Genomic DNA, 26,751 nt, shown 5'->3' on the forward strand with positions numbered 1-26,751 from the left:
AATCCAACTGGAAGGCAGAGAGCAAAGGAGCTTTTGATGCTGGCCATAGAGATTGCCTCCTAGGGGAAAGGGCAGAGTGGAAAAGGTAGAGATGGGATCTGGGGGCAAACAAAAAGCTTGTGGCACACCTTGCTTACTAGTCAGGTTAGTTTCTTCTCTGGTTCTTAGTTTCATTCATCATAAAATGGAGAAATCACTCTACCCACTGTTGGCTACCCATTGTTGTGAGAATGGAATGAGATAATATAGGTAGAAGGTTTTGAAAAGCCATGAAGGGCTTCGTGAATGTTGAGTATGAAGTTGTTGAATAGCTACTACTTTTCAAGGAGGAAGGAATTACAATGTCACGTGACCAGCATTAATCCCTTACTTCCCAGTTAGTTCACCAGCCCTTCTTTTTTTTAAATGTTTATTTATTTTGAGAGAGTGCAAGTATGAGTGGGGGAGGGAAGGAGGGAGGGAGGGAGGGAGAGAGAGAGAGAGAGAGAGAGAAAGAGAAGGTATCCCAAGCAGGCTCCTTGCTGACACTGACAGTGTAGAGCCCAATGTGGGGCTGGATCACACAAAATGTGACATCACGACCTGAATCAGAAGTCAAGAGTCAGACGCTTTACTGCTTAACTGACTGAGCCATCCAGACGCCTCCACCAGCCCTTCCTGAGACCCTAGTAGGTATATAGTCCCTACCTGATGCTGAGTGTGAGCATGGGAACAAAGGTGGGTAGGCTATATTAAAAAAAGGTGATACAGGGCGTAGCCACTACTCCTTCAAAAGCTTGTTGGAAAGAAAGATAAGAAGGTATGTGTATATTCCCATACCTACATATGAAATGTATGGAAAGTTATTAAGGTATCTCTGTGAGTACATGCACATGCACACTCACAAAGTAATGAAGTCACAGATGCAAATGAAGCAACAACTTCATTGATTAGAGTTGAACAGGGACAATCAGAAGAGGTAACACCAGAAAAATGGACTCTGACTTGGAAACTGAACCTTGAGATGGCAGCCTACTGACCTATTGAGAGTTTCTTCTGTTATTTTTCTTCCAGGTTTAGGAATGGACCTTTTCAAATAGAGGATGAAATATCTGAGTTCTTTGAACTTATGTCTTTGTTTCTTCTTCTTTCTATCTCCAATGCCAGGCATAGTATTCTGAAGGTTGTCAGGAAATGTTTGTTAAATGAATCAGTAAAAAAAAATATATATATATATATATATGTGTGTGTGTGTGTGTGTGTGTGTGTGTGTGTATATATATATATATATATATATGGTATTTGTGCTACCAGGTTAAGTGAGAGAATGCCTATGATAACAGTGCCTCCCTTGAGCTGTGGTCCCTATGAGAATTCTTCCAAGGGTGTTTGAAGTAGCACTGCATGCAAAAGAGGAGTCTCTGTGAATGAGTTTAGCATACGCTTTTGATAAGTGATTTGCATAAGATTAGCCTGTGCATAGACTGCAATCTTAGAAATTTCCAGACAGAAAATGCTCTCTGGAAGATGTTCCATTTATTAAGAGCCTATGACATGCCAGACATGTTTCTTCAATCCTTTGCTTCTGGGCTCAGTATAAAGTGATGAATAAGGGTGGTTAATCTCCCCCAATAGTTGTCAGGTTATTGCAAAGTTTAAAAACAGTGTCTGGAATTCAAGTACTGTTGCATAAATGTTAATAGTCAAGGACTCAAGAGTGTGACAATGAAAGGGAATGTTAAGGTAACATCGTCTAAACATTGGGCAAATATCAGTGGAAATGATATAGGCGCGGGACTGCTCAGAAACACTGCTGTGGATGCAGAAATCAAGGCTTTACTCCCGTGGGGAATAGCCCAGAGGAGAGCCCTGGAACAATGCCGAGGCTTCTTGGGCTTTGAGAGGAATACGTAAATGGTAGGAGCTCTTGAAACAGGCTGATCATTGTGGATAAAAAGCACAGCCTGCATCTAGTATCAGCTTCCTGCAGAAGAGAACATCACCTGCTCAGAACTCTGAGGGTCACAGAAGAAGGCGTGTTTCAACCCTGCTCTTTTCCAGGCTCAGGGCTGTGGGTGCACAAAGCTGACCAAGGCCCTGACAAGGCCAAAGAACAACTGTGCCCCCATCTCAACCTGAAATTCAGACTGCCAAGCCCCTGACAAGGGCTGTTGGTGATGGGGTGTGTATATACCTAGGTGTGCCCTCCCTGTTGGATTTTTTTCCCCACTTCTTTTATTGAAGTAAAATCTATATAACATAGAATTAACCATTTTTTTTCAAAGACAATTGGAATGTTTTATTTCATAAACTGATAGGATATTTGCTTTATTGCTTTATTATTCCATTTATTTATTTATTTATTTATTTATTTATTTATTTATTTAAATTATAGTTGCTTAATATATAGTGCAATATTGGTTTCATAGAATTAACCATTTTATTTATTTATTTATTTATTTTTTTAACCTTAGAATAAAAGAAATAATTTATTATTTTATAAAATGGGTTTCTTTTGTTGTCAACTTTAAAAGTTGTTATGTTTTGGAATATTTTTTATTTTTTATTTATTTATTTATTTATTTTAATTTTTAATTTTTAATTTTTTTTATATATATGAAATTTATTGACAAATTGGTTTCCATACAACACCCAGTGCTCATCCCAAAAGGTGCCCTCCTCAATACCCATCACCCACCCTCCCCTCCCTCCCACCCCCCATCAACCCTCAATTTGTTCTCAGTTTTTTGTTTTTTTTTTTTTTGCATTTGCCATACCACTTCTTTTATTTTTTTATTTTTTTATTTTTTTTTATGAAATTTATTGACAAATTGGTTTCCATACAACACCCAGTGCTCATCCCAAAAGGTGCCCTCCTCAATACCCATCACCCACCCTCCCCTCCCTCCCACCCCCCATCAACCCTCAGTTTGTTCTCAGTTTTTAACAGTCTCTTATGCTTTGGCTCTCTCCCACTCTAACCTCTTTTTTTTTTTTTTTCCTTCCCCTCCCCCATGGGTTCCTGTTAAGTTTCTCAGGATCCACATAAGAGTGAAACCATATGGTATCTGTCTTTCTCTGTATGGCTTATTTCACTTAGCATAACACTCTCCAGTTCCATCCACGTTGCTACAAAAGGCCCTATTGCATTTTTTCTCATTGCCACGTAGTATTCCATTGTGTATATAAACCACAATTTCTTTATCCATTCATCAGTTGATGGACATTTAGGCTCTTTCCATAATTTGGCTATTGTTGACAGTGCTGCTATGAACATTGGGGTACAAGTGCCCCTATGCATCAGTACTCCTGTATCCCTTGGATAAATTCCTAGCAGTGCTATTGCTGGGTCATAGGGTAGGTCTATTTTTAATTTTCTGAGGAACCTCCACACTGCTTTCCAGAGTGGCTGCACCAATTTGCATTCCCACCAACAGTGCAAGAGGGTTCCCGTTTCTCCACATCCTCTCCAAGAATTAACCATTTTAAAGTGTACAATTCAGTGGTATTTAGTCCATTCACAATGTTGGTAACTATCACCTCTATCTAGTTCCAAGATATTTCATCATCCCAAAGAGACACCCCATACCAATTAAGCAGTCATTCCCCATTTCCTCCCTCTGCCCAGTTCCTGGCAACTGGGTTTTGTCTCTATGGATATATGAATTCTGTGTATTTCATGTAAATGGAGTCATACAATCTGTGGCCTTTTATATCTAGGTTTTTTCACTTAGCGCAATGTTTTTGAGGCTCATTCATGTTGCCACATGTCAGTAGTACATTCCTTTTTATGGCTGAGTAATATTCAGTCTATGTATATGTCACCTTTTGTTTATCCATTCATCAGGTGGTGGAAATTTGGGTCATTTCCACTCTCTGGCCATTGTGAATATGCTGCTATGGAACTTGTGTGCCAGGTTTTTTGGCATACCTATTTTTAATTTGGGGGACGGGAGTAATATACCTTGGAGAGGAATTGCTTGTTGGGTAATATGCTAATTCTATGTTTAACTTATTGAGGAACCACCAAATTGTTATCCACAGCAACAGCACAAGTTTAGATTCCCACCAGCAAATGTATGAGGCTTCTAATTTCTCCACATCTTTGCCAACAATAATTTCCCATTAAAAAAAATGTTAGCCATCCTAGTTTGTGTGCAGTGTTATCTCACTGTGGTTTTGATTTGCATGTCCCTGGTACAAATGATGCGAGGCGTTTCTTTGTTCCCTGTTGAATTTTAACTCAGTGGAAATATTCTAAAGCTACACCTTTCTGCCTATGAGTGGATCTGTAGTACGATTTAGATAGCAAATTCTTGCATATAGATTTGCTTAACTCTCTATGAGTCAGATGGAATAGAAGTATTTGCAAGTAGAGCCTAATAAACACTCCTGGGCAATGGTGTGGATATGGAAATAGATGAAGAACTTTCTCAAAAGCAGTATTTATTAAAACTATGCTACTAATAGGACATTGATTTTTTTCTTTTTTTTTTTGCTCTGAAGTTTTATTTTAAAATCTGCCCTAAAAAAAAAAAAAAATCTGTCCCAGAAAAACAAATGAGACAAATAACAAATCTCCCACTTTATGGACTTGAGTATCTCTTAAAATGGAGCAGCCAAAACTCATGCGTTTCAATACTGCCTTTGTTGCTGAATGACCTCTGACGTTTTAGAAGACTCCTCACTTATATACTATATTAAGACATCCCTCTGTGTTTCATTTCCACTGGCTCTAGTTGGGGGGATGATGATGAACTCCTACCAGTGTTGGCAGGGCTCTTGGGAAATTCTAAGAAGAAACCCACGAGGGAACTCGGGGTGATGACGTTGTGAGGAGCTTCTAAGTAAGCCATCCATTTTGATATACCTGCCTTAGACTGGATTTCCTCCTTCATTAAGGCCATTAATGGCCCTTTTTATGCCAACTTCTTGAGGCAAATGGACAGGGTAATGTGTCTCCAATTAGAGAAAGAGAAAACTGAGTGTCCCCAGAATAGTCTCATATCACAGTTAGGCTTGTTAGCTGCAAAAATAGATCTACATCAAAATAGAGAAATGTGGAAAATGTTATGAAAATAGAAACCATATTGTGCACTACCTTTTTTGATAAGTAGGTTAGCTCTCTAGAATTCTTAAGTTTAGAAGAGATAAGAAACTAAATAATGTAGCACCAGCATTCTTTGACTGATCTGGTATTAGGTTGGGTATTGGGGTCATGTCTGTGATCAGGCTCTGATTAGGTTTTGCTTACTGGTAATTTTTTTCTTACTGCTAAATCTCAACATCCCATCTCTAATACTTAACTTGAATGTTTTTAACTGAGAGCTGAGACTGAATCTATCAAAAAAAATTTAGTCTCACTCTTGTGAATAGTGATATTCTTCTCATTATGTCAACCATACTTAGCATTCCCTGAATTACCTAGTCAGTAGGATCCTAGCTGGAGGCCCCTTGCAGATAAACAGTGCCTGCCTTTATAAAAATTGTCAGAATAATTATTTTTCCTGGGGGTAAAGGTATGTCAAAATGATTATCTTAGTAGGGAGAGAAGATAGCTAAGGAGAGTTGATGGTATTCAGGTGGGAGGTCATGAAAAGGCTGCTAAAATCTATTGTCTCTTCTCTGCCATCTTCTATCTCCTATTAGCAACATATAAGGTCATTTTGCCAGAGAAATAAATTAGGTCAGTAAATAGTCATTGGATGAATCTACTTTAGATGGATGAGTTACAAGGTCCTCATCTGTGATCTACAATCACACTGATCTTGAGTTGTTGGAAACTGGTCTTGAGTACTCTGAGATAGCTGTTATCATACTACGGGGACATATTAAGAATGTATAATGAATATATTCTTTCTTATTTGGATATTATCTTTTCAACAGAAATGTTCTCTTCTTATTCCTGGTAGGATTTCAGGTAAATATAGGGTGACCTGTTTTGTTTTTGTTTTTGTTTTCCCTAAATCTGGCAACTCTACTTCCTGGGCACCTATCATTGTTAGGACTGGCCCATAAAAACCTCTCTTGTATGCTCCTGTATGTTCTTTTCCTTTTGTGGTTGGGTAGAATGGAGACAACTTCTAGGGTAACTGTGGAAGCTGCATGTTGAAGTTAGAAGAAGTTCTGTTAGACTGACTGCCTGGTGAAAGACTACCCCTATTAATTTGTTTACTTTTCTGTACTCTACAAGCAAAAAAAATTTTACTGTGTTTGAGCTATTATGCATTTTGTGATCTATTATATTTGTTATGTAAGTAGTTTACTTAATCAATAACTATGTCAGTTGGTTAAGTCATTTTTATTGGTAACTAAATTACTAGATAGGGAGAAAACTTAGCATGAGACAGCTAACTTAATAAGGTGGGAATTATTTATAAATTTCAAGAGCAATACTCTACAAGTGCCCCAATAGGCTTTTGCTTTGTATAAGTGACTCTGAAACTTAGTAGTTTAATATAACACCAATCCTTTTATTATCTCTCTGAGGTTCCAAAAGTCAGGAGTTTGGGAAGGATGTAGCTGAATGGGGTAATATTACAGTGCAGTTCAATTCAGTAGTGATTTAATGTGGAAACCCATCTTGTGGAAGCCATGATTTGTGCTGTGGAGAGAAGTCAGGAAAGTAGATAGCGTGATGCTGAGCATTAAGAAGCTTACAGTACTTCTAGACTTGCTCACATGGATAGGCTCAAAATCATAAAACCCCTAATTATGTTGCTAGAATCATCTATTCACCAAATATTTAAGCATGTACTAATGCACCAGGTACTCTACTGGGCACTGGGTTTGTAACTATGAACAAAACAGACAAATTCCTTTCTTCATGGAGCTTACTTTCACGCGTGCATGCATGCGTGTATGGAACAGATAGCAAACAAATTAAAATTTTAATTATATAGGTTATTAGAAGATAAGTGCTATGGAGAAAACTAAGAGAGGGGAGGAAAACAGAAATTGTGTATGAGGGGTTGCAATTTTGTTTTTATGTAAGCTCTGTGCCCAACGGGGGACTAGGACTCATGACCCCATGAGCAAGAGTCAAGTGCTCTACTGACTGAGCCAGCCAGGTACCCTGTAGGAGTGCAGTTTTAAGTAGAATAGTCAGGCCAAGAGTCCCTGAGAAAGTCACATTGAAGCACAGACTTTTTTTTTTTTTTAATTTTTTTTTCAACGTTTATTTATTTTTGGGACAGAGAGAGACAGAGCATGAACGGGGGAGGGGCAGAGAGAGAGGGAGACACAGAATCGGAAACAGGCTCCAGGCTCCGAGCCATCAGCCCAGAGCCTGACGCGGGGCTCGAACTCACGGACCGCGAGATTGTGACCTGGCTGAAGTTGGACGCTTAACCGACTGCGCCACCCAGGCGCCCCTGAGCACAGACTTTTAAAGAAGGTGAGCATCTGAAGGATGCTCAGCCTCGTGACCATCTGAAGGATGAGTGTTTCAAGCAGAGGGAAGAACAAGTGAAAAGGCACCCATAAAGGAACCTGTTGATTATTTTCAAGAAACAACAAAGAAGTCTGCAGCTGTAGCAAAGTGCATGAAGTAGAGAGCTGGAGAGAAAGGCAGAGTAAGAGCAGGATGGGGAGCTGGCAGAGAGGATCAATAATCAGGGGCCTCCTAAGTCTTTTAGTCTGAGTAAGATTGGAAACTGGTGGGTGGATTTATTTATGTATTTATTTATTTGTTTATTTATTTAGCAAAGGGGTGACATGATGGGACTTATGTTTAAAAGGATTACTTTGGTTGCTGTATTGGGAATAGTTAACAGGAGTGTAAGGATGGAAGTAGGGAGGCCACATTGGAAGCCATTGTAATAATCTAGGTGCTGGGTGGTGTAATAATCTAGGTGCTGGCTCAGACGGGTATAATAGCAGAGATGGTCAGAAGCAGTCTGATTCTAGAGACATTTTGAAGATAGTAGAGCTAGTAGGATTTCTTGATGGACTGAATGTGTGGTGTGAGAGAAAGAGAGAAGTTGAGAATGACCGTGTGTTTTGGCTTGACCAATTGGAAGAATGGACTTTCCACTAACTGAGATAGGTAAGAAAAAAATAATAGATCAAGTGCTAGAAGGAAGATAGCATGTTTATATGTTGATGGGATGGTTCAACTGAGAGGTAAAAATTAATGATACTGTTAAGAGAGAATTGCTATAATCAAATAAAGAAGAGAGTAGAATCCAGTGCCTATGTGGAGATCCTGTCTTAGAAGTTTAGATGGTCCATTTACAGAAACACCAGGGAAGGCAGAGTATATGATCTAGAAGCTGTAGGCTGGTATTTGAGATGATAGGAGCTAAGGGAATTTCTTTTCTGATTATTTCTATTTTCTTAATGAAATAGAATACAAGTCACCATTTGAGAATGAGGATGAGGGAAGAGACATGGAGGTCTGAAGTCGTCATCTAGAAGAATGCAAGATTGAATGGACTATGGAAAAGCAGTAGTATTACCGGGTCTATTTGAGGTCCAGTATCGTTAACTTGAAATGGTTTCTGTCAGTGGGTGCCTGGGTGGCTCAGTCAGTTAAGCATCTGACTCTTGATTTTGGATCAGGTCATGATCTTATGGTTCATGAGGTCAAACCCCAAGTTGGGCTCCATGCTGACTGCACAGAACCTACTTGGGATTCTCTCTCTCCCTCCCTCTCTCTCTGCCCCTACCCCACTCTCTCTCTCTTGCTCTCTAAATAAACAAACATTTAAAAAAAATTTTTTTTTAACATTTATTTATTTTTGAGACAGAGACAGAGCATGAATGGGGGGAGGGGCAGAGAGAGAGGGAGACAGAATCGGAAGCAGGCTCTAGGCTCTCAGCCATCAGCCCAGAGCCCGACGCGGGGCTCGAACTCACGGACTGCAAGATCGTGACCTGAACTGAAGTCGGACACTTAACCGACTGAGCCACCCAGGCACCCCTCAAACAAACATTTTTAAAAATACATGGTTCCTGTCAGCCTGATAGTGGTTTTTGTTTTTTGTTTTCCCGGTTATGTTCAGCTTCTTGGGTGCAGGCACAGAGTAGGAGGAGAATTGGATTTTTCCAAGGCTGGGTTTTGCTAAATATGATAAATTGAGAGAGAAGCGGGAGGTGCAGGGTATGTTTATAATGATAGATCATGGCATTTAAATAAGGTGAGGGAAGTGAGGACATGGAGGGAGAGAGACAGTAAACAGATGATGGAATTAATTGATTGTAGGTCCTAGTGGGATTGATGGATTATTGCAGGTGGCCTCTATAGAGAGTGATCTTGAAAGAGAGTAGTTGGAGGACAGAGTGTGGGATGTTTGGATTTGAGATCATGGATGGTTGTATATTGTGATAATAATGACAGGGACTGAGGATTGACCCTGGGGAGACAGGCAGAGAGAGATAGGGTGGAGGACAAAATCACTGGAAAGGTTAGAAGGACAAAGAGGGCAGTGTTGAAAGTAGCATCCACATGGAATTGAAATCACTAAGAATTAAGACAAGCGTGTTGTTAGAGTGAGTCACAAACTAGAATCTTTGAAACTTGAGGAGAATGAAAAAGAGACTGGTAGATGTTTACAGCAAGGAGAGGCAGGGGTGATAAGAGACTAATGATATAGATTTAAAGCTGGAAAATTTTAGAGATAATGGCTTAGAAGCAGCAATGAGGAGCACTGAGGAAACCTAGTCTACTTTTATCCTGGATTCAGGAGGCATGAGAGAGATGACAGCTACTGTTTGAGACTACTCCAGTAGAAAAAGTCTCCTCCGGGAAGAACCAGGTTTCTGTACAGTAACTTTGGAAAAAAAGTTGAGAATACAAGAGATTCTATTGGTAGTAGACCATGGGGTGCAGAGAGCACAGTGGAGGTGTTTCAGGATTGGGGGAATGGAGACAGAAGAGATACATAGCCTATGAAAATAATGAAAGCCCTGTGTGTGAGGCACAAACTATTAGCAATGGTATTAGTCCTTTCCTCTGCCTGCCTTGGACTGACTTTTCCACATATTGGGGCTCTGCCTGCAGCAAGTAGTGTGTCCCAGTTCTCAGCTGTCTAAAATGGATCTAGCTCCTGGAACAGAGAGGAGAAGCAGGTAATAAAGGAGCCCTCAGCCAATATTGCAAGATTAGACATAACTGTCAGTCAACTCTAACTGATTGCCCTAACAGAGACTTCTCTGATTTTCTCATTCTGTTTGTATTGAGACATCTGGATAGGACAGAAAAATCACTGAAGAGTCCATCTCAATTGCATAATAGACCTGGCAATGGCAAACTTCTGTCTCACTGCAGTATCTAGCCCCTTTGGATTGTGAGGGGTTTGTGTCAGTGAATGGAGAGTCAACACCATCATTTCAACCAGATCCTTCTCAAACCAGCCACTGCCAAAAATTGCTTTTAAAAAGAAGAAAGAAGAAAACAAGAAAATTCATTTTTGTTAGGATAGATGATAAATTGCTCATCTGACACATGTGCACATTGATTCATAGAAAACATAATTGTTTTTTTGCTGTTATCATGGCCTTCTTGGTGGAGCTGTTGTTTTGCAGAAATCAGTGGCCTGAAGGGGAGTGTGTGTGTGTGTGTGTGTGTGTGTGTGTGTGTGTGTGTGTGTGAAAAATTCCTGTTCTGCAGCAGGATATAAGTAGAGCATGCCCTAATGGATTCAGAGGCATTCAACATTGGAGTTCCAGCTCAGTCTTCACAGCTGAACTTTTATTTTTCAGAACATAGTTCTTTAGCCATAAGGCATTTGGCAATTTTCATCAATAAAAAAATAAATTGCATAAAAGGGAGTTGGGGTTGAACCCGTCTATCACCTTTTTGTGAATTTTCTCTTTCTATTCTCTCAGTGCATGTCTGCCAGCATTTACATTCCTGAAATAATTTATGTGGGGATGGAAGAAAAACAGAAAAGAAAACAACTTCCTCAAACTACTCTACAAGGAGAACATTTGGAAGATCATGTAGGGAAGCACTGGAACCATTTTATCAGAGTGACAGGTCGATGGAATAGTGATGCAGTGGTAAAATTAAAGGTCTTCAGTTTTGGCCTTTTTTCTATGAGACCCTGGGGTATTGACTTTTCAGAATGAGTTGCTTTTTGGCAGTCTTGCTAAAGGATAAGCTCTTAGATCTACAAAAAGTTTTTGAGGCAAATGAGGATGATAGCCAGGAGGAGGGTCAGCAGGCTGAGGGGAAGAGGGTAGGAGTGAGTTTTGCCTGAACAGTCACTAAGGAAAGTCTAAAGAGGACTCTGCAGGGAGTGGACATTTTTGGAGATCCTTGGCTCCAGAGATACTGCATTCCTTTGCATAATTTTTCTGGAGAACCTGGAAATTATACTTGTGTCATTGGCTACCTTTATTCTATTTTAAGTTCTTTTCAAACTGTACATGGAGCACAACAAAACTTGTAAAGGGGCTAAGCTTAAGTGTAATTTCTCCATCAAATTCCATCTCAGCCCATTTTTGCTTCCTCTTAACTCATTGCTTTCTGGATTTTCTGACTTGTGCTTATTTGTGAAAACTTATTTTGCTCTCCATTACTTTGTCATGCTTGATTCCTAGTGAACTGTTACTTTTTTTTAATTATTAAATATAATTTATTGTCAGATTGGTTTCCATACAACACTCAGTGCTCATCCCAACAGGTGCCCTCCTCAATGCCCATCACCCACTTTGCCCTCTCTCCCACCCCCATCAACCCTCAGTTTGTTCTCAGTATTTAAGTCTTTTATGGTTTACCTCCCTTCCTCTTTGTAACTTTTTCCCCTCTTCCCCTCCCCTATGGTTCTCTGTTAAGTTTCTTAGGATCCACATATGAGTGAAAACATATGGTAACTGTCTTTCTCTGCCTGACTTATTTCACTTAGCATAGTACCCTCCAGTTCCATCCACGTTGCTACAAATGGCCAGGTTTCATTCTTTCTCATTGCCAAGTAGTATTCCATTGTATATATAAACCACAACTTCTTTATCCATTTGTCAGTTGATGGACATTTAGGCTCTTTCCATAATTTGGCTATTGTTGAGAGTGCTGCTATAAACATTGGGGTACAAATGCCCCTATGCATCAGCACTCCTTTATCCCTTGGGTAAATTCCTAGCAGTGCTATTGCTAGGTCATAGGGTAGATCTATTTTTAATTTTTTGAGGAACCTCCACACTGTTTTCTAGAGTGGTTGCACCAGTTTGCATTCCCACCAACAGTGCAAGAGGGTTCCCATTTCTCCACATCCTCTCCAGCATCTATAGTCTCCTGATTTGTTCATTTTAGCCACTCTGGCATGAGGTGGTATCTCTGTGGTTTTGATTTGTATTTCCCTGATGAGGAGTGACACTGAGCATCTTTTTATGTGCCTGTTGGCCATCTGGATGTCTTTAGAGAAGTGTCTATTCATGTCTTCTGCCCATTTCTTCACTGGATTATTTGTTTTTCGGGTGTGGAGTTTGGTGAGTTCTTTATAGATTTTGGATACTAGCCCTTTATCTGATATGTCATTTGCAAATATCTTTTCCCATTCTGTCAGTTGCCTTTAGTTTTGTTGATTGTTTCCTTTGTAGTGCAGAAGCTTTTTATCTTCATGAGGTCCCAATATTTCATTTTTGCTTTTAATTTGAACTGTTACTTTCAATTACACTTTCTGTTTGGTTATTTCTGGGCTCTTCTTAAGAGTGAACTCTTCCACAATCCTAATTTACCAGATTAAGGAATCCTAAAATTGATGAGATACATGAATAGTAAGATATGTGAAGATGTTTTTATCACATAGATATTTATCACATAAATCATGTAAAAATTATAGTTAATCAAGACACCCTTTCGGTAATTAATAAAATATATTTACAATCCATGGGTAGATTTGGATAATTATAAGTAAAGCATTTAATAGCCATTTGATACCATGCAGTTTCTAGAATATTTTAGTGTTCATTATTTATTTGATTTCACAATAGTTCTATGAATTAGGAAGAACAGACATTAATATACCCATTTTACAGACGAAATTAAGGGCTAGGAGGGTGAATCACAGAGCCAATAGAGATTTAATCTCAATCTTCTGACTCTAGGTTATGACAACTGAAATAATTTGTATGAAGATAAAACGTGGTTTTGTTCACAAACAGGAATTCGCCGTGAACTTTTCAGTCTCCACTTGATCTTAGCCAAAAGGCCAAGAAGTGATAACACTTTTCAGTCTCAATATAGGTTTGGCAAATGTAAGTACTATATATCGCAAGGTTCAAGGTTTCTTTAAGGGGATGATCCAAGTATGGTATGCTGTAGCATAGCAGGCAGCATCTTTAGTAGTTCTAGCTGCGTGACGTTGGCCGAGTCACCTAACCTCTTCGATTTCTCTCAATTTTCTTAACTATGAGGTGGGAATTGTATTGCCATCTGTTAGTTGTTACTCCAAAAGTAGCTGTGACATGAAAATGTTTTGTGGGTATAAAGCAGTATCAAAAGCTGTCAATGTTGTTTGTTACCACAGTCTTTGGCAAAAGATCCAGGAGGGAGGGAGTTGGGGTTCAATTGGACCTCACCGGTATGCTCAGGGCTTGGACTTTTCCAAGGTTTACATTTTTCCTGTAAAATTAAAGAGAGGAGACCATGTGAAATGGGGAAAGTTGCTTAGGACACTCTCATTCTGGTGTCTTTATGATACCCTTTCCACTCTTGTCCTAGACCCCCCCTTCCTGAGCTGACGCTGCTGGAATGTAATCTTCTCCAAGAGATAGTTTTTAATGGCTTATGTTGTTTCTTTCCCTTCTCTAAGTGATTTTCCCCCCAGCAACATAATACTCAGAGATCCCGAAAGAATGGCTCTATATTGGCAGAATTTTGGAGTCATTGCAAGCTTCTTGGGGGTATGTATATTTAATTTTGTCCTTTCAAAACCCAGCATGATTATGGCTGCACATTACTAAGGTTATCCCCAGACTGAGATGATCATACTCTGTATTACCATTACATGTCATATAGGTGTGTGTCACAAATGCCATAGGTTGTTTTTATTACAGTATAATTTATGCAAAACAAAATGCACCATTTTAAGTTTATGGTTCAATGAGTTTTGGCAAACATATTCAACCACATAGCCACCAGCACAATCAAGACAGAGATTCCACATGCCCCTTGCAGTCAATCCGCTGTCCCCACCCTTAGCCCCAGACTGCTTTCTGTCATCATCCATTAGTTCTGGTTTCTCTAGATGTCATATAAATGTATTCATACAGGATGCAGTCTTTTATGTCTGGATTATTGATGCCATAGATTATGGCATATGCTTTAAGCACACAAAATTCAGCTCATATACCTCCTTTCTATAGCTGTGGATGGTGTGCAGTTTGGGGTGCTTGGCTAGTAATATTTCCTGTGACCGTAGTGGCCAGGGCTTGTAACACTTCTGCTCCTTGAGCCAGAAAGAAATGTTTCCCACTTTAAAATCTTAGTTATCACTTGCCACTTACCAGCTGCCATTGAGTGGCAAAGGCTTGGGGGTCAAGGAGCTCGTGGCCTCTCCTGCTCCTATTTGCAGTGTTATTTTAACCTTATATTACACAACACTTTTGTGGCTGACAAGCTGGTGTGTGTGTAAACCAATTATGGGTCAGCCAAACAGCATTTTTATTCAATTTTTAAATTGTAAGAGTAATACACATTCATTGTAGAAACTTTGAGGGAAAAAATGGAAAAGGGCAATAGAGATTTTCGATACTTTCTCATTGAGAATATCATTAAATTTTGGGGCACAGTTCTTTCTAGTTTTTTTTCCCCAGACAGTCTGTTATGCAGATATGATAATCCATATGTAAAATTTTATAACCTGCATTTTTCACTTAATATTTTAGTCATATCATTTCCTGTCAGTGAAAAATCTTCATAAACATATTTAAATGGCCATTGTAGCTTACCTATATATAAAAATATTAGTATGTTATTAATGATACTGTAGAATTACATATAATATGCAATTAATATGCAATTATCCCTATATATCTCTATATGTACAAGATTCATAATTCAATACATGAGAATTAAAAAGCACTAGGGGCCCTCCTTTTAAAAGGAATCTTATGTGCTTTCTGTTCCGCTTCAGTATGTATGGATTTTGCTTACAGCAGAAAAACGGCTATACCTACTTGATAGAAGGAGGCACAAACTGCTAAGTCAAATAGAAGTGATACAGAGACTTCTTCCTAACCCTTCTGTTTTAACACCTTAATCTTGCCTGTTGGTATTTTCTGCCCTGCAGGTGTGGAGATTCAGCCACGCTTCCATGAGACTACTGGTGACACTCCATCTGTCAGATCTCAAATTGACAGAAGTGATAAGGGTAGGAGACTGGATTAGTTCTTCCAGAGTTATTTTGCTTCTTGATGACAGCGAAGGAAAAATATGGGCAACGAAATTGAGAGTCTTTACTTTCTGACCCCTGCTCTCAGCTGAAGGAGAGAAGCTCTGGGAGACCTAAGTGTCAACCAGGATGGCTACAGTATTGAAAGTCTGTGTGTCTATGTTGGATGTTCACTGGGTTTAACAGAACTTAAAAGATGCCTGCAGACAAACTGATTTGCAGTAAGATCTAAAATCCATCCAAGGGATAACCTTTGGGGAATGAACTGTAAGGCTTGAATAGGTCCTAAATTGTACACAGAGTAACATTATCATTTACTATTGGTACTCACAAAGTACCAACAGGTACTTTGACATGACAAATGCTTACAGTTTTGGTTCAGATCTGCTTCATAAATATTTACTGATTACTGAGTGAGGCACTGTGGGAAATGTGGCTCTGCAGTAATGTGACTGATTTTTAAAAACTATGAATTCCTAAATCATATCTTCAAGTATGTGCTCTTCTTTCAGAGGTTAAGTGTTTTTCAAAGATGTTTTCTCTGCTCAAAAATTTCCTACCTCCTTAGAGCTTGCTTTCAGCCTGTAGGATATTTGAAAAACATATGCATACTTAAGATACATCTAAGTATATATGTTTAATTCTTAGAATTAGCCAGAAGTTATTTGGTACCAAGTCCTATGAATGTGGTAGGAAGTCAACACGGATAATATTTTGTTTACCTGAAATGATGTGTGACTGTGGAACAGAGTCTGAGTTTTTGGAGAAGATTTATTAATTTCAAAGGAGGGGTTCCACTGATACTGTGTGAAATGCAGTAGAATTGCAATTGCAATTGCATTGGTGCTTCTCACAATGACTCTGAAGGAAAATCCTCTTTTCAATAAGAGTTCTGATGTGTTCATAAAAAGTTCTAACTTCCTAGCTAGAGAGCCACACCTGAAAATGACTGTTAACCTTTAGGAATCTTCTGCATTTTCAGAAGGTGATGTGGAAACAAGTGTGTTAAGGAGCAGGAATTGGCATTCATCACTTGGTGCTGAAGCAGGGCTGAGGTGATCATATGATGCAGTCAGGAAGCAGGGGCGGCTGACCGGGCTCCCCTTTTCAGCTTTACACCCACCCTCAAAGGTGTAGGTTGTCTTCTTGCCAAGAGTTCCTTTCAGATTTTCCCCTTGGAGTTTTCCTTGCTATTTGTTTTATCCAGATTAATTTATGCAAAAAGGGTGTTGAGTGTGAGTATTAAATTTCTCAGGTTGCATGTTATTGCAGAATTGATTCTGGAAATGGGAAGTAAGAAAGAAAGCAATTAGCAAAAGTAGTTCAGGTTGGTTTCTTGACGTAGGTGGGTGGGACTGATTTGACCTAAGTTCTGGAAAACACAGATGACATGCATTGCTTCAGTGCACTTGAAATTCAAATTTATATAATGATTACACATTCTCTAAGGCATGGTAGCATTGCCTTTTACATTAGAGTGCAAGATACTCAGGGCAAGGGCTAGTGCTTCTGAGTTTTTTATATTCCTCACAGCACATAGCAGAGTGCAGGATATACTCATGAAGGCCTCCCCAGACAGAATGGTTACTCCCAGATTCCCATCTTGTTTTCCTTTTTTTCCCTTTAAACAAACGTGGTATTGTGAGTCTGCTCAGGCTGCCATAACAAAATATTATAGACTGGGTGGCTTAAATAGCAGAAATTTATTTCCTTAAAATTCTGGAAGCTAGGAAGTCCTACATTCAGGTGCTGACTGATTTGATTCCTGGTAAGGACTCTTGTTCTAGCTTGCAGATGGCTGGCTTCTCACTGTGTCCCCATATGGCAGAGATAGAGTGAGCTTTTGTAAGGATATTCTATTGGATCAGTGCTCCACCCTTATGACCTTATTTAACCTTATTCTAAATATAGCCTCACCGAGGATTAGGGCTTCAACATATGCATTTTGAAAAGACACAGTTCAGTCCATACTACCATCGGAACAATTATTACATTGTGTTGTGATAATTTGTTTATGCCTGTTCCCTGGAGACTATGGTGTCCTTAGGTACTAAGCACAGTGCTAGGCATTGAGAGTCACAGAGAAGGATCTTGCCCTCAAGGAACTTATGGTTAGTTGTGTTCATTTTCCATGGCCACTCTAATGAATTACCACAAACTTAGTGGTTTAAAACAACACAAATTTATTATCTTACAGTTCTGTAGGTTAGAGAAGTCTGACACAGGTCTCAGTGAGCTAAAATGAAGGTGTCAGCAAAGCTGTGTTCCTTTTGGAGGCTCCAGGGAGAGTCTGTTTCCTTGACTTTTCCAGCTTCTAGATGCAGACAACATTGCTTGGCTTGTGGTCTCCCTTTCTCCGTCTCAAAGCCAGCAAAGTTGCAGCTCTGTGATGACTCTTGTGTAGTCACATATCCCTCTGACATAGCCAGGTAAGGCTGTCTGTTCTTTAGGATCCCTGTGATCAGTCTGGGTCTATCCAGACAATCCAGCATAATCTCCCTATCACACAGATCTTAGCTTTTTTTTTTTTTTTTAATTTGCTTTTACTGTTTATTTATTTTGGGGAGGGAGAGAGAGAGTATGTGCGCAGGGGAGGGGCAGAAAGAAAGGGGAACAGAGGGTCCCAAGTAGGCTCTGTGCTGACAGTAGAGAGCCCTGTGCAGGGCTCAAAGTCATGAACTGAGAGATCATAACCTGAGCCGAGGTCAAATGGTTAAGCAACTGAGCCATTCAGGTGTCCCCTTAGTTTAATCACATCTGTAAATTTCTGTTTGTCCTGTCAGGTAACATATTCACAGTTTCTGGGGATTTAAATGTGGACATAGTTGGTAGGGGGGCATTATTCTGCTATCACTTTATAGTGGAAGAGAGAGACATATAAATCAGAGATTCAATGCAATGGGTCAAGTGCAATAATGAAAATCTGTTCAGGTTACATATATATATGGGAAGCATGGAAGAAAGTGGTTAACAAATGATAGTTATAAATGAGACACTGACAGCAAAGATGAAGAGGATGAGATGGGTTGTAGGGAGGTACAATGGGCATAATTTGGGATTCAACCTGATGTAGGGGATGAAGGAGAGAGAGAGTGAAAAGGAGTGAGGATGATTTCCAGATTCTGGATTGGGACTGGGCAGACCTCTTGCTGAGATAGGGAGCACATTGGAGGGCACAGTTAGTTGCTCTTCATGCCCTTGTGTCTTCATAAGTATTCTGGCTACAGCCATGTGGTAGATGGAAAGGTGATTCCTGAAGAAGTCATGTTAGGCAGACATCCTACTAGGGATACGATTTGGTGGAGGGGATGATACATTCATTTTTGTCTTTCTCTTTTGGTTTTCAGAAAATTTGAGGTATAAACAGTGAAATGCACAGATCTTTTTAAAAATATTGTTTAATGTTTATTTATTTATCAAAAAATTTTTTTAATGTTTGTCTTTATTTTTGAGACAGAGAAAGGGCATGAGCAGGGGAGAGGCAGACAAAGAATCGGAAGCAGGCTCAAGTCTCTGAGCTGTCAGCACAGAGCCAGACGCGGGGCTCAAACTCGTCAACTGCAAGATCATGACCTGAGCCGAAGTCGGCCACTCAACCGACTGAGCCACCCAGGCGCCCCAGTGTTTATCTATTTTTGAAGGAGAGAGAGACAGAAACACAGAATCTGAAGCTGGCTCCAGGTTCTGCGCTGCCGGCACACAGCCCAATGTCGGGCTCCAACTCACAAACCGGGAGGTCATGACCTGAGCTGAAGTTGGACGCCCAACCGACTGAGCCACCCAGGCAACGCTGAAATGTACAGATGTTAAATGTTTAGTTCAATGAGTCTATGAATACATACTCGCATCCAAATCAAGACATAGAACACTTCCATCACCTTACAAAGATCTCTGGTGCCTCTTGCAGTCAATCCTTACACCTCAGAGGCAACCACTACTCTGATTTCTATCAACACAGATAATTTTGCCTAATCCAGAACTTCACATAAATGGAAGCATACAATATGTACTCTTTAGTGGCTTTCATTCAACATACTATATCTGAGATTCAACTATGTTATTGCTGTATTGAATGTTCACTCCTTTTTGTTGCTTAGAAGTATGCCCAAATCATACTTGTTCATTCATTCACCTTTTGATGGATGATTGGGCTGTTCTTAGTGTTTTGGTTATTTGGACATTTTTATACAAGTCTTTCTAGGCTTCAAGGGAACTTTATAGTATTAAATGCTGAAATTAGAAAAGATGAGCTCAGTTTTGAATAATTAAGTCAGAGGTACTTGTGGGACATTCAGGTAATGAGGTCCAGGACCAGTGGAAGTAGTCAACAGTAAAGGAGAGAGAGGTGGGTTAGCAATTTAGATTCTTGTAGTCGCTAGTCATTTTGTGGAGTTAAAGCCATTGGAAAGTCCTCGGGTAGCCCTTAAAATGTGAGACAAGGCCCATGAATTAAATCCTGGAAAGCATCGATACCTATTTGTAAAGAGGAACCCTCTAAGGAGGCTGAGCAAAACACGACCATTTATCTTCATGTCTCCATCAGCCGGCACAGGACCCGTCTCAGTCTGCTAAATATAACAGAAAATGTGCAGAGTACACGCTTATATAGACCCTATGAGGAGACAGATGGGTAGGAGAAATGGCATGAAGAGTCGCAAAGGACAGAATGAGTGTGGTAGATTGAAAAGGGGGAGTGGTACGGGGTAAGCACGACCGGCTCCACCTTTGTTTAGACGGGGCTGGGAGACGGAATCATTAGAGTCGAATAATTAAGTAGGGTCAGACTACGCAGGTCCTGAAATGGATGTCAGATGGAAGAATTTAGACTCCACAGGCCGGCCCCCTTGAGAAGAGCTGGGTTCTGGAGCAGGGCGTGAGAATATGAGATCTGCTTTTGGGAAGTGACTGTGGCGGCGGCGCAGTGGTGGTGGGGAGATGCTGCTACTACTGCTGGTGACAGGGCTGAGTGGTAATCGGTAGGGCTTTCCACTGGACTTTGGCTTTGTAGCTGCTGCTGACTCCCTGGCCAAGTGCTGTAACTTTGCCTCTGAGCCTTGGTAGCAGAGGACGGAGGTCGTGGCATCTGGCCGCAGCTGGGAGGCAGTGCGTGCGCGCGCGGGGCCGGGGTGTCCGGCCGGGAACCCTCAGGCGATATTACAGCCAGGCGGGGCGCGGAGGGGGCGGCCGAGGAGACAGGCCACGCCCCCTCTCGCCCGCGCAGGCGCGCTGCGGGCCGTTAGCTGTCAGGAGCCGAGCGGCTGGCGGGCGGCGGGATCCGACGTCTGCGCTGGAAGCGGCTGACAGAACCCAGCGCGGCAGGGGCGGCTAGGGCGGCGCGGCCCCCCGGCTCCCCCCGCCAGGTCGCAGAGGAGAGCAGGGACCAACGGGCGGCCGGCGGCGCTGGCAGGATGGGGAACCGGGAGATGGAGGAGCTGATCCCGCTGGTGAACCGTCTGCAGGACGCCTTCTCGGCGCTGGGACAGAGCTGCCTGCTGGAGCTGCCGCAGATAGCCGTGGTGGGCGGCCAGAGCGCCGGCAAGAGCTCGGTGCTCGAGAACTTCGTGGGCAGGTGAGCGCGCGCGGGGCGCGGGGGGCGGGGCTGGCGACCCCGCTCGCGGCCGTTGGAGCGTGCTCCGGCGGCGGCGGGGAGCCCGAGGGCCGGCCCGGGGCTGAGGAGGAATGGAGGGCAGAGCCGCGGCGTCCGCGGGGCGGGCGGGGTCGTCCCGGCTGCGGGCATCCTCCGTCCCCCCCGCGCCCGGTGGCCCTCCTGTCTGCCTTTCATCCTGCGATACAAAGCCATTTCCTCTGCGTCCTCCGGCCGGGGAGTCAGGGGAGGGGGTCCGCCCGGGATCGACTCCCCCCCCCCCTCCCCGCCCCGCCCGGCGCGCCAAGCCTCGGGCAGCCTGGATGCGTAGCGCGCCCGGGAGCTTCCCAGTCCGCGTCTCCTCTGTTTTCCCCCTCTTTTTCCTGTCAGCCTGCCCCTCATCCCCCTCTTTTTCCTGTCAGCCTCCGGGAGGCTCTCCCGGAGGCTTCGGGGTTTTATCCCCCCACCCCGGCCTCGCGGCCCCCCCCCCCCCACTCCCCGGGAGATGCTGTCCTTCTCGCCCCGCTTCTCCGCTCAGCTGTCTACTGTTCGAGACAGTCGTCCCCTGCTCCTGGCAGGGGAGGCGGGGTGCGAGGAGAAAGAAACCGTTTGTTGTGGTGAAGCTTTACCCAGCCACGCTTCCCCACCATTCTCCTCCCTAGGAGTCGGAGAATAAAAGGTGGTGTGTTCGCGTGTGCACCTATTCACAGCGCCAGGCTTATGTCAGAGAAACCGAGGCACACTCTCGGAGGGGGGTGAGCGTGGACTCGTGTTGCCCAGATGCCATGTCATTCCTGCATCATCTCGGGATTGACCAGCGTCTTTCTCGCACTCTCCCCGCGTGCCCCCTCCCCCCAGCATCATCCTCCGTTCCCTGAGCTCTCATCTGTCTGGCGGGTCTTCAAGAGAATATGCTGAGCCTAAATGAGAGTTACGGGTTTCTTCGTGGTTCTTTTAACACAGAAAAAGCTAGAGAATTAATTTTTGGATCGGGAATCAGCATTTCCTCCAGCGAGCAGTGCGTGGGGGATTAAGTTACCTTCACGGCCTCGCCTGAGGAGTGCAGACATTTGCCAAGAAAAGCCCATTTTAAAGCGTTACGAAAGCTGAAATCTGTTTCCTGTAGTAAAGCAGGTAGAAATGGACAGCGGCGACACGGTGGGCCGGAGTGGGGACAATCCCGAGCTGGTACTTTACTCTTTGTATGGGGCTGGCGAGTGTTTTGAGATTCGGAAGGTTCCTGTTCCTCCCGGCCCCACACCTTTTTTTTTTTTTTTTTTTTTTTTTTTTTTTTTTGGTTAGTGTTTGGTGATAGGTAAAATTTCGATATTCCTACATCTCCTTTGGGAATTGTTAGTAACTGTAAAGTGCATAGTCTTTTCTCTCAGACGATGCTCTGATGATACTCTTCGTCCTCGTCTTTTTTTCCTCCTGTGAATTAGAAAGCTTAGGACCCCAGTAAAAAAGTAAAATTGCTGACAATTGAGTAAATCTCAATCATTTCACTTCGGTTTTATCACTTTGATGGCAAAAGTGATGGTGAAACATTTTGCATACGTCATCTCAGACTAATGGTAAAGTGAAGGATGAGTGTGATTTCAAACATACACATACAACAGCCATACACTTAAGGGTTTTACTTTGTGTTTGATTTGTCACTAAACTTGTAGTGGTATCCATAGGGACAGTGAGGATTGAGGACAGTATACTTTGAATTTTCAGGCTCCAGGACGTCTAACATGGTGCCTTGTCATTTAACTACTTTTATTTTTAAACAAATACTTAAAGATTAAAATTGTAAGTAATTCAAATGCAATGGCCATGTTTTTATGCATCCCTCACGTATTTACTGGGATGGGCCTGTGTTATAAATGCACTGTTTGCGTCAAGAGCTTTTGAATATGTCACTTTTATGCATGCATCTCAATTCCATTCTCCAGTTTTCAAATCCTGACACACTTCCCTTTACTAGCTGTATTCTTTTAAAATGAGAATTCCAAAAAAGAGATATGGGAGAGTAAAATATTTTAGCTTAAACATTTTTCATGATAGAACAAAAATTAGGGACATTACAAGTATACAAATCAGAGCATTTAGCAGAATACATTAGTATTGTTATACTTTTTAAAGTTGTGCCAGTAGTTAATTGCTGTTAGAATATCAAATCAAAGGAAAGGATGAACAGAGAGGGAGATCTCATTTAATAAATATATAAAGGCTTTATTATCTGTAGAGATGACACCTGCCTAGCAGAGCTTATATATTAGGAAAAAATTAATTAAAAAGGTCATTTGACTTTAATAAAGGTTTCAGTCATTGAATTATTGAGGAATCTAATTTCCTATTATAAACCAACCTTAGGGAAAAAGGAGTTCTCAATTTTGGAAGGAGATTGGTCCTAGACAGAAAAAAAAACTACTCATACCCCACTATAACCTTTTATCTTTTTATTATCCAGACATTTTGCAATAAAGATAAGATCCTTTAAGGATGAAACGTTCCTCTTTTATATGTTATCTGTTTTCATTTTAAGACTCTGGTGTATGCGCAGTTATTGAATGTAATCATAAAACAAGGGGTCATTGCCTGTGTGAGTTCTGTTTACTCATCATTTAAGCTTGTTCTCTTCAAAATAATGATGCATTTTCCTCAGTATTTAACAATCTGTGTTTAGTGGACTATTTATTTACATTGATTTTTTTTTTTTTTTTTACACCACTGAATGAATTTGGTTGTGAATGTGTTTACTTCATTTAACTGTAGCTGTAAAATCCAATTTTGGGGTGACAAGTTTGAGATTGTTATGAATAAAATGAGTCATGAATGAACTACTTGTTTGTGACTTTCTTTCTGAAGTGATGAGTTTACATATTAACATAATATAGTGTGAGTAACCAGATTGTTCTTTTTGGTTGTTCAGATGAAATCTAGGCTGGCAATGAGAGACAATATAAGGTCTAATGAGTAGAAGCTGAGACTCATGGCGTGAATATAGGGGTGCATTAAATGGTGTGGGGTCTGCCCATTTGTCTGGTTTGTGTATGGAAGAATTGAATTTACTCAACTACTTTCATATCCATTTTTTTTTCTTTTTTACAGTGCGGTGAGACAATGATGACGATGATAGTGGTTAACATATCCTCAGAGCTTGCTATGCATCTAGTGTTATTCTAAGGGCTTGTAATGGATAATCTCATTTAATACTTATAAAATCTCACAAAAGAAGGTACTCTTATGATTTCCATTTTACAGAGGAGGAAATTGAGATTTAGAGAGTTTGAGTAACTTGCTGATGGCTAATTTAATTTAACATAAAAACAGTGGAGCTAGGATTCAACCTGAGGTGTCTGGACTCTATACCTATACTCTAAAACCTCTGTGTCATATTGCCCCCTCTGAACTTAGATTTACCAAACCTCTCATGAATACTTTTACTTCTTTCTTCGATTATGCTTAAAAGCACCACCTAAATAAGTAAGAAGCTGCCACATTAATAGTATTAATCATATTTATTTATGTCTACCTTGCCTCATTTCACAGAAGATTCTTCCTTAGGAAGAAGCAACATTAGTTACAGGGGAAGTATTTTTCTTTACTGTATTAGACATTCTTGCGGGGAGCTCTAGCATGTAATTGGGTTGTTTAAGTATGTGTTTAGAGTGCATATAAGTTGTTTATGGAGGTGTTAAATGAAAACTGTACTAGTTGCTAATGTGCAAATGTTTTTTAATGATATACTTGTTGGAAATTTTAGTTCTTCAATGCTAATTATATAGGCAGAGAATTCCACATTATTTTATTCTAGTCTGAGTGGTAAATAGACTTTTAATTTTGTACAAATAGAATAGGTTTTCTGATTAATGATTAAAAGAAGATTTTTTAAAAAGTGACTGTGTTGAGGGAGTGTGTTTCAATGTGGAAGTGTCAAATGTATATTTATTTAGTTGTGATGTTTTAAAGATGGATGTTGATTATTAAATTAAAGCTTTTTTAAAATATATTTTTTAAAATTAAGTAGGCTCCACTCCCAACTTGGGGCTTGAACTCACGATTCGGAGATCAAGAGTTGTGAGATCAACACTAATCTATTTTTAAATCTTTTGACTAATTTCAAGAGAGTAGTTAAAAATTGAGGGGGTAAGACTTTTCTAATTGCAAATGGGATTAGGCACAGAAGCATTTATATTAGTAAAACTTAATTCAGAAATGGGTTTGTACTGATGGAAAGTATTTTTTTAAATATCAAAGCATCTGAATTAGTGAATATTTTTCAACAAATGGCTTCCAAGTGCTAAAGTTATTAGGTAAATGGGTGCTAACAATTAAAATGCGATAATTTTTGAAAATTGATGGGGCGCCTGGGTGGCGCAGTCGGTTAAGCGTCCGACTTCAGCCAGGTCACGATCTCGTGGTCCGGGAGTTCGAGCCCCGCGTCAGGCTCTGGGCTGATGGCTCAGAGCCTGGAGCCTGTTTCCGATTCTGTGTCTCCCTCTCTCTCTGCCCCTCCCCCGTTCATGCTCTGTCTCTCTCTGTCCGAAAAATAAATAAACGTTGAAAAAAAAAAATTTAAAAAAAAAAGAAAATTGAGCTTCATGGTTCTCAAGAGTCTATTTAAATAAAGTTCCAGACACATGAACTTTTTTCATCCAACAATGAATTGCTAAAACCTGAAATTACGAAGGTATTTCTGCTGAATTAACATACATAATGTACTTTAGCTTATCACAAATTCACAGTTGGTAAGATTTAATTACCACAATCAACTTAATTCTTTTTTATTAATAGTATCAGAGAAGCAGTAAAACTAGACAAACTTGACTGGATAGAAAATCTCTGTTTTGAAATTTGCTTATCATTAACAGATACTTAAAAATGCACTTGTGGGGGCACCTGGGTGGCTCAGTTGGTTAAGCATCTGACTTCAGCTCAGGTCATGATCTCACAGTTTGTGAGTTTGAGCCCTGCATCAAGCTCTGTGCTGATAGCTCAGAACCTGGACCCTGCTTCAGATTTTGTGTCTTCCTTTCTCTCTGCCCCTCCCCTGCTCACGCTCTGTCTCTCTCTCTTTCTCTCAAAAATAATAAATTAACATTAAATTTTTTTTAAGTGCACTTGATTAACTTCTTTAGGAATGAAGTTGAGCAGGAAGCCTTCCAGAACTTTGGAGGAATGGAAAACTTAATAGCTAGAGATTAGGCTATTGGGTTATCTACCAATGGAACATACATTTAGTATATTCGGTGTTTTTCTTACTACCTTTTGTTAGGGCTAATAAGTGGAGTTAAATTATGATGTTTTACTTGTTACTATAATTTATTTAACATTGAGGGGACTACAACAGATGATTTTTTTCTCTCCCACCAGAGCCAAGTCAAGAGAGCCCTGAACTACTGTACTGTATAGAATAATCCATTTCTTTTTCTGTTTGGCCAAAGTTTTGCCTTCCTCTAAGTCTGCTTTGTAATTTCTCACATTGTCAGCATTAATTTAAAATCCCAATGGGCAATATAATACTGAACACATTTTTATAAAGTGGAAGGAAGAAGGAGGCCTTACTGTGTTGCAAGCATGGACACTGTTATGTACTTTCCATGTTTTCTTTATCTTACCTGTCTTCACATCTCCATGTCAATAGGGGAGGAATCTCAGGGTTAGAGAGACCAGTAATTTGCAGAGGGTCACATGGCTAGTAAGTGGCCAACCTGAGATTAAGCCTTGGATATGACTTCCATTGGTACTCTTGAGAAATATGATCAAACGAAGTCAATGAACATGTATTTATTGAGTTCTAACTATTGTGGGTAAATATAGAAGGGAGTATGAATGCATAGGAGCTGATGTATGTATAAA

The 26,751-nt window shown here is 40.7% G+C and overlaps 1 protein-coding gene across 4 annotated transcripts in view; it reads left to right on the top strand.

Annotated features, from left to right (window-relative positions):
* Positions 1–20,611: 20,611 nt before the first annotated feature.
* Positions 20,612–26,751, top strand: part of DNM3 (dynamin 3) — a 551,444-nt gene continuing 545,304 nt past the window's right edge. For 2 of the 4 annotated variants that reach the window (XM_030302287.1, XM_030302289.1), the window contains exon 1: positions 20,612–20,886. In XM_030302287.1, coding sequence (XP_030158147.1) covers positions 20,726–20,886 — 161 coding nt within the window. In that variant the 5' untranslated portion in view covers positions 20,612–20,725. The remainder of the gene's footprint in view (positions 20,887–26,751) is intronic. The other 2 variants (XM_030302290.1, XM_030302291.1) reach the window with 1 other exon arrangement.

The sequence above is a fragment of the Lynx canadensis genome, chromosome F1, assembly GCF_007474595.2.
Source record: "Lynx canadensis isolate LIC74 chromosome F1, mLynCan4.pri.v2, whole genome shotgun sequence".
NCBI lineage: Eukaryota > Metazoa > Chordata > Mammalia > Carnivora > Felidae > Lynx > Lynx canadensis.